We start from the raw sequence: 16,401 nt of genomic DNA, 5'->3' as shown, positions 1-16,401 counted from the left end.
GTTTAGTTAGCTGAGGTATATAATGTACAGTGTATTTTGTCAACAACTGTATGTGTGTAACGTATTTCTTGTGCTGAGCATTCATAAAACTGCTGCAAAAGACGTACTGTCTGAGGCTCGCAGTACTCCGGCCTCCTGGTGGTAGAGGGCGGTAGTGATCCCAGAGATCATTCCTCGCCGCAGAAGGAAAAAAAAAAAAAAGTTTGCAAGTCAATTAGTGCAGCGATTGTTTATTTCCTCTCGCCTGGACTTTTATTAAAAACATGGAGGATTACATATGTAAAATAAAACAGTTTTCTAAACTGGACTTTCAATGGAAGCAGGAGGTAATAATTAAAGGTAGACCAACGCCGGAGCTAAAAGGTTTGCTTTTGACTTCGGGACAGAAGACCCGTTCTTTTCAAACGGCGTGGTACACACGCAAAGGCTGGCTGTGTGGCTGTCCAGCAAGAAAGGTAAGACCATAATAATGTTTTTTTTATTAAATGTGCTTTTTTGTGTGCTACAGTTGTGTAAAGAATGCTGGTATGAGCTTTTAAAAATAACCCGTTAACTGCTGCCAATCACATGGTGAATAAGATACTATTTAGGGTTCATATGTTTGTAAATCTGACTGTGATGATGCAGTGTCTCACCAGACATTAACCTCACCGCACGCCACTGCATTCTACCATGAATTGATTAACGTGGAAGTTGAAAAACTTATTCGGGTGTTACCATTTAGTGGTCAATTGTACAGAATATGTACTGTACTGTGAAATCTACTAATAAAAGTCTCAAAGTTTCATGTGATATCTGTAGGAGTGTTTTAGATGCATATTTGTACGTGCGTAATGAATGAATGAATGATCTTTATTGTCATTGTGCATGTACAGATACAGGTCCAATGAAATTTATAATGAAGCGAGCGTTGTTAGCATTTGCTAATATGCTAACACATTTACAAGTGTCTGTTTTAGTATTAATAACTTACAATAGCATTCTGCTTGCATTGTTTCAGTTTCACAAATTCCTTAGTAAGTTGACCAAAACATCGCCGTGGAGTTATTGAGTCTGTTTAGCTGATTGGAGAGTTAGCTTTCAGCTAGTAGGTCCATGAAGATAACTTCTGTTGTGTTTGATTAGCTGTTTTACTGCCGTGCTACAGATACCGTTTGGAAACAATTAATTAATTGTAATTTAATTGTTAAGGTATTTAAATAAAAAATTCCAAAATCTTTCTGTGTAAATAACTCATTTCTCAACGTTTTTATCTGTGGCCTATAGTCCGGTGCGGCTAACATATGGAAAAATATTTTATTCTTCTAAAATTTTGCGGGTGCAGCTGAAATATTGCTGCGCTGTAAATATATATAAACATATATACATACATACACATATATTGCCCTGACTGGGATTTTGGGTTGACTATCCATGGCCTTGGAGATAGGAAAACGTTTTTGGATGGTTGTGTAACTTTATTAGCCATTAAGCTATGCTATTAACATGGAGTGGTACCTCAATTTACGAGGAATTTGAGATACAAGCTGTCTCTCTGCTTTTGTTATGCTTTAAATTGTCGGCATAATTTGAGTTACGAGAATTTTCGCTGCCAGATTAAGTATTTTTCCGCAGCCAGAAAACACATTTCTGCCCACCAGCAACGGGGACTGAGAAAGTTAGTGTGAAAGAAAAGAAAAAAAGCGGACGGCCAAATAAGAAACGTCCAAACGATGGACATGTATCCATAAAAATATAGAAAAGCTGCATATGCTGTGTTTCAGGGTCACGGAGGGTCGCTGGAGCCTATCTCAGCTGCATTTGGGCGGTAGAAAATGGATGGATGCTGTGTTTCACGTTTTTCAGTTTGTTCTGTCTCCTGACTCAACAAACTGGACGGTCGAGCTTTATATTTGGAACACAAACATACATATCGCTTGGTGCCAGCTCTGACCTCTGTGGTCCATCACTCAAATATGTATGTGTGCAACGTCAACAACCATTTCCTTGTTCCTATTGTTACACGACGGAGAAGTAGCCCATCGGAGACAACTACAAAAGTCTGGTCCCCAGTGTCAATGCAATATTAGAACATTATTAAAGTTAAAGAACCACTGATAGTCACACACACACTAGGTGTGGTGTATATCCGTTCTGCCACCGTGTTCAATGGAGAAGTCTGATCTACAAAATTCTCAGGCAGCATACCCCTTCCCCTTCGAGCTGTCCTAGATGAACTGCAATTATTTTTTCCAATCATTTTGGAACTTGCAAGCATACTTCTTCTTCTTACTCGTCGTCGCCATGTCTCTTCTTCGTTCTTCTGCTTCGTCTCTGTTATGTTTTTGGACATTGCTACTTGCCGTAGTTTTGAAGCAATGCATGATGGGAATCCGGATGTTGTGTGTCAGTGTATTAATGTGCCTGCTGGAATAAACACACGCTGAGAAATAGCTCCGTGCCTGCCTACTTGATGGGTTATAGATAAACCTATGGATAACGGAGACATATATAATAGTCTCCTTTTCAGGTGAGAGAGGACGCTAAAGGCAGGGCCTTTGAAGCACGCCCCCAATATTGTTGTCCGGGTGATAATCGGGAGAAATTCGGGAGAATTGTTGCCCCGGGAGATTTTCGGGAGGGGCACTGAAATTCGGGAGTCTCCCGGGAAAATCGGGAGGGTTGGCAAGTATGCTCAAAGGGCTGCACAAGCTCGGCTCAGATCCCACATCAGGGCAAGAAAAAACTCAACCCAATGGGATGCAATGAGAAACCTTGGAGGGGACCGCAGATGTGGGGACTGCCCCCCCTCCAGAAAAGAGCAGAAAAGAGACGGCAGATCAACTGGTCTAAAAGGGGGGTCTATTTAAAGGCTAGAATATACAAATGAGTTTTAAGATGGGACTTAAAAGCTTCTACTAAGGTAGCATCTCTAGTGTAATGTGTTTCAAACAATATTTTTTGTGTAAAAGTTAGTTGTTGTTTCAAAGTCATGTTACATTTTAAAATAGTGACATTTTGGGAGGGCCGAGACAATTCAATTTATTTAAATACATTTCAATGGGCAGTGCAGATCTGAGATACAAGTGTTTTGAGTTACAAGCTTGGTTGTGGAACGGTTCTTGTAACGCTAAAGGTTGCCGACTCCTAGTCTGACACTGATGGTAGTGAAGTGAAGTGAAGTGAATTACATTTATATAGCGCTTTTTCTCAAGTGACTCAAAGCGCTTTACATTGTGAAACCCAATATCTAAGTTACATTTAAACCAGTGTGGGTGGCACTGGGAGCAGGTGGGTAAAGTGTCTTGCCCAAGGACACAACGGCAGTGACTAGGATGGCGGAAGCGGGGATCGAACCTGCAACCCTCAAGTTGCTGGCACGGCCGCTCTACCAACCGAGCTATACCGTCCCATGGTACAGCAACTGAAGTAAAGCATGCTGTGTTATCTGATGTCAAACTTGAAATGACCTGCGGGTGTGACTGGAAGTATGAATGATTGTCCCTGCGTGTACAATATGTAGCATATTACATTAACATATCTTTGACGGTGACAATCAAAACATTTGGTCCGGCTCTTACACTGGGTCCCATTAGACTGCTGTGGGAGGTTGAATGCACGACCGGAAAGCCACCGAGAGTCATCGCTCACATCCTTTTGTGTGTCGGAGTCAGTAAATCCGTGTTTATCACACTCTGCATATGCTGCCTCGGGGCAAAGGGAGGGCCCACAGAGATGCATTGTTGCAGAATGACAACAACAAAAAAACGGAGGCACAGTGCACAAGGCGCTGGTCTGCAGGGACTGGCACAGGTTAACACCAAGCTCTTTGTTCCAGACACATAAAAAGGTCAGAGGTGTGTGGGACATTATGGTTTTGTTGGGCAAATGCATTGTGATGCAAACACATGACAATAAACCCGACTGGTGGGGAGGGTTCTTACAAATAAATGTGATAATGTGCATAGAAGCTTTTACAAATTAGCTGACAAGTCTAATGGAACTAATAATACACACTAAGAAAAACCTTACCTTAGCAAATGTTGGACTTACCATGAGTCATTGTCATATTAGTTTGTGTATGTACCGTATTTTTCGGATTATAAGTATTTTTGCGACTTATACTCAGGAGCGACTTATGTGTGAAATTATTAACACATTACCGTAAAATATCAAATAATATTATTTATCTCATTCACGAAAGAGACTAGGCGTATATCAGCAATCGTCACACACACACGTCAACCAATAACAATTTGGCAAGGGCGGGTCATGGCAGAAGTGCATTGTTAAAACAAAGATGCTACCTGCTACTACTTCCGTAAACTTATAGCATGTTCTATATGTTATAGTTATTTAAATGACTCTTACCATAATATGTTACGTTAACATACCAGGCACGTTCTCAGTTGGTTATTTATGCGTCATATAACGTACACTTATTCAGCCTGTTGTTCACTATTCTTTATTTATTTTAAATTGCCTTTCAAATGTCTATTCTTGGTGTTGGGTTTTATCAAATACATTTCCCCCAAAAATGCGACTTACACTCTAGTGCGACTTATATATGTTTTTTTCCCTTCTTTATTATGCATTTTCGGCCGGTGCGATTTATACTCCAGAGCGATTTATAATTCGAAAAATACGGTAATTCAGGTTATTGAAGTTACAATGTACCTCATAATTGTGTCTTTTTACAAATATGTTTGCAGATAAATGGAGACACAGTAGGTTCTAGTTTTCCTGTGGGAACTTAAAATAAATGCATGATTAGTAGGGTAGGATATTGTCAAGGCGTTAGGGGCCACGGTACAATATTATTGTGGTATTGTCCAAAAAAAAGGCTGTGTGTGTGAAATGAAGCTGCAGGAATGTTTAGGAAAAACACACCTGCTGTAATTGAACACAAACATAATCAGAGATGTGAGCGCCCTTTGAGGAAAAAAGGAAAATTGAGGAACATTTCGATCAGCACAAAGTGCTGCCATGCAAACCCCGAAATACATTTTTGACAATGAAGACTATGTTTTCCTACAATTGGGTGCATTTCTATACACTATATTTTACCTTTAGATGTATTGTGATTGACTTCCGGCGGTCAGCTTCACCACCCACACCGGTGAACATCCAGGGATCAAGCATAGAAATAGTGGACTCAATTAAATACCTGTGTTCACCTCAACAATAAACTGGACTGGTCTCACAATTTAAACGTTGTGTACAAGAAGGATTAAAGTCGCCTACACCTCTTGAGGAGACTGAGGTCCTTCGGGGTGTGCGGGTCATTGCTGCGCACCTTTTACGACACTTTGGTGGCTTCTGCGGTGTTCTATGCTGTCGTTTGTTGAGGTGGGGGCAGCACGGTCAGAGACATGAACAGACTTAATAAACTGATCAAGAGGTCTGACTTTGTCCGAGGCTCCCTACTGGGGGACGGCGTGGCGCTGTTGGGAGAGTGGCCGTGCCAGCAACCTGAGGGGTCCTGGTTCGATCCCCACCTTCTACCAACCAAGTCACGTCCGTTGTGTCCTTGAGCAAGACACTTCACCCTTGCTCCTGATGGGACGTGGTTAGAACCTTGCATGGCAGCTCCCGCCATCAGTGTGTGAATGTGTGTGTGAATGTGGAAATAGTGTCAAAGCGCTTTGAGTACCTTGAAGGTAGAAAAGCGCTATACAAGTATCAATCAATCAATCTATCGTCATCTACCAACCTTGTAGGCTGTCTTTATGTTGCGTGTATTGTACTACTGATTTTTTAAAAAAAATTTATTATTATATTGCCTCTGCTGCCAATCAACAGGTTCCTGTTGCCAGCTGCACCTCATTTCACCTGATAATCAGCCAGCCAATCCCGGTCCACCATTCATCCTGCTTAAAACCACCTGCTCACCACTGAATCAGGTTGATTCTTTTTCTGCCATGCTGTGTTGTAGCCTTGATACCGTCCCACGTCACGGCATCAGTGGCCTAGTGGTTAGAGTGTCCACCCTGATATCGGTAAGTTGTGAGTTCAAACCCCGGCCGAGTCATACCAAAGACTATAAAAATGGGACCAATTACTGCCCTGCTTGACACTCAGCATCAAGGGTTGGAATTGGGGGTTGAATCACCAAAAATGTTTCAGAGCGCGGCCACCGCTGCTGCTCACTGCTCCCCTCACCTCCCAGGGGGTGATCAAGGGTGATGGGTCAAATGCAGAGGGTAATTTCACCACACCTAGTGTGTGTGTGACAATCATTGGTACTTTATTATTGGGCAGGTTATGAAACCGCAATATCTACAATACTGTTACATCCCTCGTTCATGAAAAATTTATTTTCATCACGTTTCAATTGTGACGATCTGTCACTTCACTTCTGTTTGCGTTACCTTGTGTTGTGTTTATTTCCTGCCAGTGCTCCTATTTGATTTCCATTTCCTGCATGTCTCCTCTGAGCGCTCGTTCTCCTCACCCGTCTCGAGAATTGACTATGTTAACAACCTTACATGCACGACTGCTTCCTTCTCCTGTTTTGAGTATTAAAAGACTCTTTCCTGATCTTCACTCTCCTGGTTCCTGCATCTTGGGGTCACTACTAGCGCAGCCATGCGGGTTCACAACATTAATAGCTTTGATTGATTGTGGCCTCCCCTGTATTTTCTTTATAAATGCATTTAACCTGCTGTGGTAAACAAATACCTTCATATTGTTGTAATGCTAGGACAGGGGTTGGCAACCCAAAACGTTGAAGGAGCCGTATTGGACCAAAAATAAAAATAAACTAATCTGTCTGGACCAGCAAAAAATTCAAAGCCGTATATAAGTCTTACAATTTCACATTAAAACGAAAATCTCCAAAAGCCTCTCACTTACAAACAAAGCAAAACTATACCTCAATGAAAATGCACTCCGTACTCTATACTGCACCTTGGTACTCCCATACCTTACATACTGTGTTGAAGTATGGGGGAATACTTACCACAACACAATTCATCCTCTGATCATATTACAGAAAAGAGCAGTGCGGATCATTCACAACGTTGGTTATTTAGAACATACTCATAATCTGTTTATGGAATCAAAGTTGCCTCAAATTTGATGACCTTGTTAAATATAATGCATTAATAATCCTATATAAAGCATTTAACAAATTATTGCCGCCTAATCTACAACATACACACAAACATATTAAACAGTGGGCTTTCTAACAATTGGGAAGGTTTGTGTCATGTTTGTCCTCAAACAAAAAACATACTTTTAATTTTCCTGAGGGAACTCTCCTGAAGGAATCAATAAAGTACTATCTATCTATCTATCTATCTATCTATCTATCTATCTATCTATCTATCTATCTATCTACTAAAACAAAAAAAATATTCCACCCCCCCCATCTTTTTCCATTTTCAATCCTTTTAAAAAAATGCTCTAGGGCGGCACTAAAGACCCCCCGTGCTAGGTCAATATTCAAAGGTTGCATTTTTTGGGGTAAAATAAAACAAAACAAGAAAATGTACTCCATCAGTAGAATGTACAAAAAACTTTTATTTCCAAAAACATCTCATTGCTTCATGTGTCAGTGAACAGGAAATGATACATCAATGACTACCAATGACATACTTATCAATTTAAAATCGGTCATACAGTATGTAACACAACATCATATTTAATGATGAGAACACTACTCCAAACTACTTTAAAGAACCAGACACACCTACATTAAAATAAAGTCATACAAAGATCAATATGTAAACATGTTATTAAGGAATAATTTTAACCTGGTTACTTTTGTCTCTGCACAACAGTGACGTTATAAGCAGCAAGAGATGCAAATATGGCAACATGTTTGTGTCCGGCTTGCTCTTTTAGACTCTGGTCAAAGCTGCAAATGGATTTGGAGCATAAGGACAAGGTTACAGGCTCCCTGTGGCCGCCAGCGGTGTAACGTTACACTGCCAACGTCTCAGACAATATAATGCCTTATTAATCATTGACCTGCTCGCTGGTTTTAGGTTCACTTTGCAGAGGATTATGTTCACAGTGCTAGTGGCGGTGACACATCAACAGCTAATAGGGCCCCTTTGACAATATTGCCACTTATTTCATTGTTCTGGACCTAAAATGTTAAAATTCCCCCTAAAATATACAAGTAGTGATTTTAGACTTGTTTTCTAACGAGTTTCATGAAGCACATTTTAGAACGCCCACTTTTAGCTCCAAAATGTGGGCGGGCCTTCATCAGCGTGCTGACGTCACCTACAGAAGACCGGAGGCAATTTGTGTAATATGTCATTTTTGTTTCATCTGACCACAGAACTTTCCTCCAGAAGGTCTTATCTTTGTCCATGTGATGTCAGCTGAAACAAAAATTGAGCTGTTTGGCCACAATACCCAGCAATATGTTTGGAGGAGAAAAGGTGAGGCCTTTAATCCCAGGAACACCATTCCTACTGTTGACTTCTCTGAGCCCATTTAAATAGGGCTCATGTGATGCAGTCATTAGATTAGGTTACAAACGCGACAATGGGAAAGTTAAAGGAACTCAGCACAGATCTGAAAAAACTAATCATTGTCTTGAACAAGTCAGGAAAGTCACTTGGAGCCATTTCAAAGCAGCTTAAGGTCCCAAGAGCAACTGTGCAGACAATTGTTTGTAAGTATATAGTGCATGGCACAGTTTTGTCACTGCCACGATCAGGAAGAAAACGCAAGCTATTATCTGCTGCTGAGAGAAAATTGGTCAGGATGATCAAAAGTCAACCGAGAACCACCAAAAAACAGGTCTACAATGAGTTGGAAGCTGCTGGAACAGGTGTCAGTGTCCACAGTCAAGCGTGTTTTGCATCGCCATGGACTCAGAGGCTACCATGCAAGAAGGAAGCCCTTGCTCCAGAAGCGACACCTTAAGGCTCGTCTAAAGTTTGCTGCTGATCACATGGACAAATATAAGACCTTCTGGAGGAAAGTTCTGTAGTCAGATGAAACAAAAATTTAGCTGTTTGGCCACAATACCCAGCAATATGTTTGGAGGAGAAAAGGTGAGGCCTTTAATCCCAGGAACACCATCCCTACCGTAAAGCATGGTGGTGGTAGTATTATGCTCTGGGCCTGTTTTGCTGCCAATGGAACTGGTGCTTTACAGAGAGTAAATGGGACAATGAAAAATGAGGATTACATCCAAATTCTTCATGACAACCTAAAATCATCAGCCCGGAGGTTGGGTCTTGGGCGCAGTTGAGTGTTCCAACAGGACAATGACCCCAAACGCACGTCAAAAGTGGTAAAGGAATGGCTAAATCAGGCTAGAATTAAGGTTTTAGAATGGCCTTCCCAAAGTCCTGACTTAAACGTGTAGACAATGCTGAAGAAACAAGTCCATGTCAGAAAACCAACAAATTTAGCTGAACTGCACCATATTTGTCAAGAGGAGTGGTCAAAAATTCAACCAGAAGCTTGTGGATGGCTACCAAAAGCACCTTATTGCAGTGAAACTTGCCAAGGGACATGTAACCAAATATTAACATTGCTGTATGTATACTTTTGACCCAGCAGATTTGGTCACATTTTCAGTAGACCCATAATAAATTCATAAAAGAACCAAACTTCATGAATGTTTTTGTGGCAAACAAGTATGTGCTCCAATCACTCTATCACAAAACAATAAGAGTTGTAGAAATGATTGGAAACTCAAGACAGCAATGACATTATGTTCTTTACAAGTGTATGTAAACTTTTGACCACGACTGTACATGAACACAAGATGGGAATATGAAGAAGGTATGGAACTCTCCAGTCAAATTGACTTGCACAAAATGGGACAGACTAAGTGAGAAGAGTGTCATTTGCAGCAGTCATTTTAATGCTTCTGACTTCAAAGACGAAGGGTTTTGGTGGTGTTTGGATATTTAAAAAAATGTAAAGACTCAAGCCAAAGGTGATCCCGAAAATCAGGACAACTTATGAGAAGAAAAATGGGAATGAAGAGCAGAACCGGCGCTCAAAAACGAGAGAAAAAGACGGTAATATGCTAGTATTGTATTTTTCATCCTCATCTACTGATGTTTTCTGCAAAGTACTTGAGGAAATGCTGAAAGTACATGAGGAAACACAGGCTATGGTGTCTATGGAAGAGGAAAGGGAAGAGCAGGAATGTTCGGAAATGGTTATTATTTTATATTATTTTTTATATATTATTTTCTATTCATAATGTTAACAATATCAGTTTTTAAGTAATCATGGACTAGGGCAGCGTTTCTCAAAGTGTGGGGCGCGCCCCACTGGTGGGGAATAGAGACATGACAGGTGGGGCGAGAGGAACGGGAGGAAATTTCACTTTACTTATTTTTAAAAAAAAAAATTATATTCTTAGATTTTTTATTTTTACTATGCTTTCATTTTCTATACACACTGTAAATCACGTTGTGATTCTGTCTGTGGAATCCGCTATATAAATAAATGTAAATTACTTATTTTTCCTGTAGACTTTAAATTTCTAGGTAGGAGCGCAAGTTTGACAGACATAGCAACAGTAACTAATGGGGGCGGGGCTAAGCGGAAGCTCTGTGAATGGCGAGTCACTGTGCGAGGATTTGCTGTTTTGCAAATACATAAAAAATAGAGCCACTGCTGATGAGCTGTTCGAGATAATGGACAGTTTCCTCAAAGAACACGACCTTAAATGGGAAAACTGTGAGGGCTTTTGCTCTGATGGCGCACAGACCATGGCAGGGTAAAGAAACGGGCTGCAGGCTCTAATAAAGAGGGTTGCGCCAAATGCGCATTGGACACACTGTGTGTCATTCACCGGGAAGCACTCGCGTCAAGCCAGCTCAGCCCCGAACTCAATGAGGTTTTAACAGTGGCAGTGTCAAGCCTGCAACCCCGATTTGAAAAGCTGTGCAGTGCAAAACAGGCTCATTGCAGCCACTAATGCTGGAGTACTGTAAAACTCATGTTCACTTGCAGGGGCCCCGAAAAGGGGGGGGGGGGGGGTAAAGGAGACGGATTCTAGGGGCCCATGATGGAGGGGGGCCCAGAGAGGCCCCTAATGATGATGAAATTATAATACAGAAAAAATAATGACACTAAGTTATTAACTAACATATAATCACACATGTTTTATTTTCCATGTCCTGGTAACAATACCTTTATTTGTTTTGGAAGCATCAACACCTGCAGGGCCCTCCCTTCCCCCCTCTATTTACGTAAAATGGTTCAGTCCGACTGGATCAGCTGCAGGTAGAGCACCGACGATTTGTCACAGACAGACAGCGCCACAGCGGGCAAAGCGGAGGAGACAGCAGTATGCCTCAAAAATCAGGCAGCCAAAAAAGAAAGGAAAATAAAATAAGAGAGGAGAAGGAGTTGAAGGGTCGACAATATGTCACCCAATATTTCCCCAAAAAAGGTGGGTTTGTTAGTTGTGGTGGAAAGTTATGCATATTAACTTTGTCCCTGTCTGTTTTAATAAGCTAGCTCACTTTTCTCACCATGTTAGCTCAAGAAAACTCTGGATTTTTTACATTTTACTGCTATATTAGTTAAATAATCAATCCAGTCAAACATTTATCAAGCTGTTCTTATTCAATAATAGTTGATCTCCCCTCTTTCAAAATGATGCCTCATTCTGAACAGAGTCAAGTGCACCAGCAGCAGCAGCAGCAGCTGTCTGTCAGCACCCAAGTCCCCCTGCCCCTGAATCAGCCCCAGTGCCCCCACATGAGGAAGGAGGTGAGCAGCTGTGTGTGTTGAAATAATAATAATAATAATCCATCCATCCATCCATTTTCTACCGCTTATTCCCTTCGGGGTCGCGGGGGGCGCTGGAGCCTATCTCAGCTGCAATCGGGCGGAATATAATACAAAATATAATACATTTTACTACAGTCTCAAGAATCAGTGGTGCAGCAAATAAATGACTCAAAATTAATTCCATTGTATTCAGAATACCATTAAAATGCATAATTGTATGTAAAATACCATCAAAAAATGTTGCCGCTGTGTTGGGGGCCCTGTAAAGATTCTTTTCATGGGGCCCAAAATCCCTTGCGGCGCCCCTGTTCACTTGCTCTGTCTTGCCAAAATGCATAGCTCCTCCTTTTTTTTGGCAAAGATTGCAAAGTGGCACTTTTATTTTATTTATTATTATGCATCAAGTTATTTGATTTATTATTGAACTTGAAGCAAGTTATAACACTTTTATTTTATTTATTATTGAACTTGATGCAAGTTATAACACTTTTATTTGATTTATCATTGAACTTGATGCAAGTTATAACAATTTTTTTGATTTATTATTGAACTTGATGCAAGTTATAACACTTTTGATTTATTATTGAACTTGATGCAAGTTATAACACTTGTTTTATTTATTATTGAACTTGATGCAAGTTATTTGATTTATTATTGAACTTGATGCAAGTTATAACACTTTTGTTTTATTTATCATTGAACTTGATGCAAGTTATTTGATTTATTATTGAACTTGATGCAAGTTATTTAATTTATTATTGAACTTGATGCAAGTTATACCACAGCTGCACAGTTATTTGATTTATTATTGAACTTGATTATGTTATTGAGTTTGAATGTATACAACTTGATGTTACTTGATGTTCAATAAATTTGAAAATGTTAAGCTTGGCATTAGCGTTCTGTTGGGGCGATGGGGGCAGGTGGGGCTTGAAAACTCCCCCTTGTCCAAAGTGGGGGATGACAAAAAAAGTTTGAGAACCACTGGACTAGGGCAACAAAAAGCTGCAATTAAGTCAGGGGTGTCAAACTTTAGATCGGGGGCCACATGGAGAAAAATCTACTCCCAAGTGGGCCGGACTGGTAAAATCACGGCACAATAACTTAAAAATAAAGACAACTTTGGATTGTTTTCTTTGTTTAAACACAAGCACATTCTGAAAATGTACAACTCATAATGTTGTTGTTGTTGTTTTTTTACACTTACATGTTGCGGTAAATAGTATTCTATCTGTATGTGTCGTTATTTATACTTTCTAAATAAATTATGTGATAATGTTCATCAGTCAACTCATTGGTGTAAATTTTCAATCTATCAAGATAAAAAAAGAATATTAAAATCAAATTACAGGATGTTATTTATGTAGTTTGATCATTTTCCTCGACTGGTGCACTAACATCATTATTATTATTTTTGTTTTACATAGGTAGCATACACTACAAAGATACAAATAATTGCTATTGCGACATCTGGTGGACACATTTAGAACAGCAGTTTCTTTCATTCAAAAATTTTGGCTCGTTTTTATACTCAGCAAACTCATCCCGCGGGCGGGATAAAACCTGTTTGTACGTTTAACACCCCTGTATTAAGTGATCAAAATACTGTAATAGTTTTACATTCCTTTATCCACACTGTCATCAATCAATCAATGTTTACTTATATAGCCCTAAATCACAAGTGTCTCAAAGGGCTGCACAAGCCACAACTGTCTATGCGTAGGTGACGTCACACCAACAGGGGGCGGCATATCGAGTCTGACGATGAAACTGGGGCGTTCCAAGTACAGTTAGATGTCTACCAATTACTCAAAAACTAATTGATGTTACATACAGGAAATGACTGCCAGTTTTGTTTTCAGGATAAAAACATAATAATAATATACGTTTTGGTCATCATAAACAAACAATGTAGCATTTCTCATAAATAGACTGACTATATGGACTGCCTCAGAAAGTAATGGAGTTTTAAGAACAGAAAACATAAATTGCAAGGACAAAGATAAAGCACAACCACAAAAGACTTTCCAAAGTTGTTTTTTATGCTGAGTTTAAAAATATGCAAATACTAAGTGTTTATACATTGACATTAGTTGGCATTTTATGTATAAAATTCAAATTGTGTCATTTGTTTTTCTTGGCATAAAAAAGTCAAAAATGTGCAATATTATAATCTTTAAAAAAAACATGTATTTGATCTTTTGCTCTTGTAATATAAAAAAGTATGATATCCTTCTGAGAACCAGCGTACTCTGCCGTGGGCATTTGTGGGCTTGCATAACAGGAGATTCTGAAATTTGCACATCTTTTTTTTTTTTTGGAATTCCATAATTTTTTGGTAGAAGAGAAGAGGGGACCTTTCTCCTGTCCCGTTCATGCAGTAAGACCCTGGGAGTCACACAGAGAGCCATTCGTCTTCCAGCAACTTTACCCTCTAGTTTGTCCGCAGCTGGTAATCTGCCAAGAGATGTAACAGCAGCACATTAACACATAGCTTTTGTCCGTGTCATCAATCCTGCACATCCCATCATTGCCAGCATCAAATCCCAAAGAAGATTTATACTGACACTGGCTGTAGTGTTAAATCAAATACCCAATAATTAATACTTTTCTTAGACAAAGATCAAATGGAAATCTTTTCTGACGATGGGAATTAGAAACTAGCTAAATGTAAATCAGTTGTGCTAAAATATTGTTGTATAAGTTTGTCTCAATAAGAGAATGTTGTGGAAAAAGTGAATTTGTAACTATCAATCCCACACAAAAACTATTATTTATTATTATTTAATCAAAAATTGTGTTCACTGGGCTTTAATGGAAACAATGTATCACCATTAGAGATGTCCGATAATGGCTTTTTTGCCGATATCGTCCAACTCTTAATTACCGATTCCGATATATACAGTCGTGGGATTAACACATTATTATGCCTAATTTTGTTGTGATGCCCCGCTGGATGCATTAACAATGTAACAAGGTTTTCCAAAATAAATCAACTCAAGTTATGAAAAAAAAATGCCAACATGGCACTGCCATATTTATAATTGAAGTCACAAAGTACATTATTTTTTTTAACATGCCTCAAAACAGCAGCTTGGAATTTGGGACATGCTCTCCCTGAGAGTGGGGTTGAGGTGGGGAGGGGGAGCGTAGGGGGTAGCGAGGGGTGTATATTGTAGCGTCCCGGAAGAGTTAGTGCTGCAAGGGGTTCTGGGTATTTGTTCTGTTGTGTTTATGTTGTGTTACGGTGCGGATGTTCTCCCGAAATGTGTTTGTCATTCTTGTTTGGTGTGGGTTCACAGTGTGGCGCATATTTGTAACAGTGTTAAAGTTCTTTATACGGTCACCCTCAGTGTGACCTGTATGGCTGTTGACCAATTATGCCTTGCATTCACTTGTGTGTGTGAAAAACCGTAGATATTATGTGATTGGGCCGGCACGCAAAGGCAGTGCCTTTAAGGTTTATTGGCGCTCTGTACTTCTCCCTACATCCGTGTACACAGCGGCGTTTTAAAAAGTCATAAATTTTACTTTTTGAAACCAATACCGATAATTTTGAAACCGATACCGATAATTTCCAATATTACATTTTAAAGCATTTATCGGTCGATAATATCGGCAGTCCGATATTATCGAACATCTCTACCTTTTACAGTTCTCACCATCATTGTATACTCATGGTTTCATATCTAAAGGGTTAAATATCCTAAAAACCTTCTGGCTGTAAGTATAGTACATCTAGATAAATGGGGGTTTAAGCACACATAATAAAAAAATGTGACATTTAATTAACAGACAAAAGTGTCCCCAAAGTCAACATACATTTCATTTTTGGGGGGCGACAGAAGTGATGCTGATGGCCCAACATTTGCAGTTTTATTTTAAGCATATCATTACTTATATCATTCTTATTCTCGCCAACTGACATTAGAGCAGCGTTTCAAAATCTATTCTGTCCCCGACCGCATTTCAGCACCAATTTGAGAAGCTTTACGGCCGTCACACTGCTCCAACACGTAGCACAAATGGCAGGTTCCTGGAAAAAAGGATCAATCCTTGACAAACCACGGAGCAGAATGCCTGCTACTACCACCGCTGATGTGAACACCTAATTCCAAGAGCAGGCACCGAACTGCCGTAGGGGACAGAAACATTTTGTAGCGCTGTTCCAATGTCATTTAAGTTATGGTCAAGGGAATGAATGTTATGCTTACAAAAACTACAAAGCCTAAGCTGTCAAATGCTGATGGCCTGACTTCTGTGCGAATGATATCTGAAATGAAATGGAAACAAATGGAGTGTACAGTCACTTCTGGGACACCCCGCATGTAAACATACTCAGGGCCTGATCTACTAATACTGGGAGGAGAAAATGCATACATTAATTATTTTAACTGTTCTGCGGCCGCTGTTTAGCGTCTTTGTTTAGTACGTCTAAAGGATGTGCAAACTGGCAGTTATGCAAAAATATCTGTGAAATATATATGGACTGTCAAACATGTTGCTGGGTGATGTTGATGTTGATTAAAATGTCTCAAAACTTAAAAATCCAAAGTCATGTGACTATATCCCCTGAAATATATAAATATATATATATATATATATATATATATATATATATATACATATGTATACGTAAAAAACATATATATATATATATATATATATACATATATATGTAAAAAATATATG

The 16,401-nt window shown here is 39.6% G+C and overlaps 1 protein-coding gene across 1 annotated transcript in view; it reads right to left on the bottom strand.

The window, feature by feature from the left end:
• Positions 1 to 13,656: 13,656 nt before the first annotated feature.
• The window catches only part of ap1m3 (adaptor related protein complex 1 subunit mu 3), a 45,352-nt gene continuing 42,607 nt past the window's right edge, over positions 13,657 to 16,401 (bottom strand). Inside the window, exon 12 of the mRNA XM_062027547.1 lies at positions 13,657 to 14,166. Coding sequence (XP_061883531.1) covers positions 14,144 to 14,166 — 23 coding nt within the window. The 3' untranslated portion in view covers positions 13,657 to 14,143. The remainder of the gene's footprint in view (positions 14,167 to 16,401) is intronic.

This window comes from Entelurus aequoreus, linkage group LG19 (genome assembly GCF_033978785.1).
Source record: "Entelurus aequoreus isolate RoL-2023_Sb linkage group LG19, RoL_Eaeq_v1.1, whole genome shotgun sequence".
Classification (NCBI taxonomy): Eukaryota; Metazoa; Chordata; class Actinopteri; order Syngnathiformes; family Syngnathidae; genus Entelurus; species Entelurus aequoreus.
This window is presented reverse-complemented; position numbering and strand designations above follow the sequence as displayed.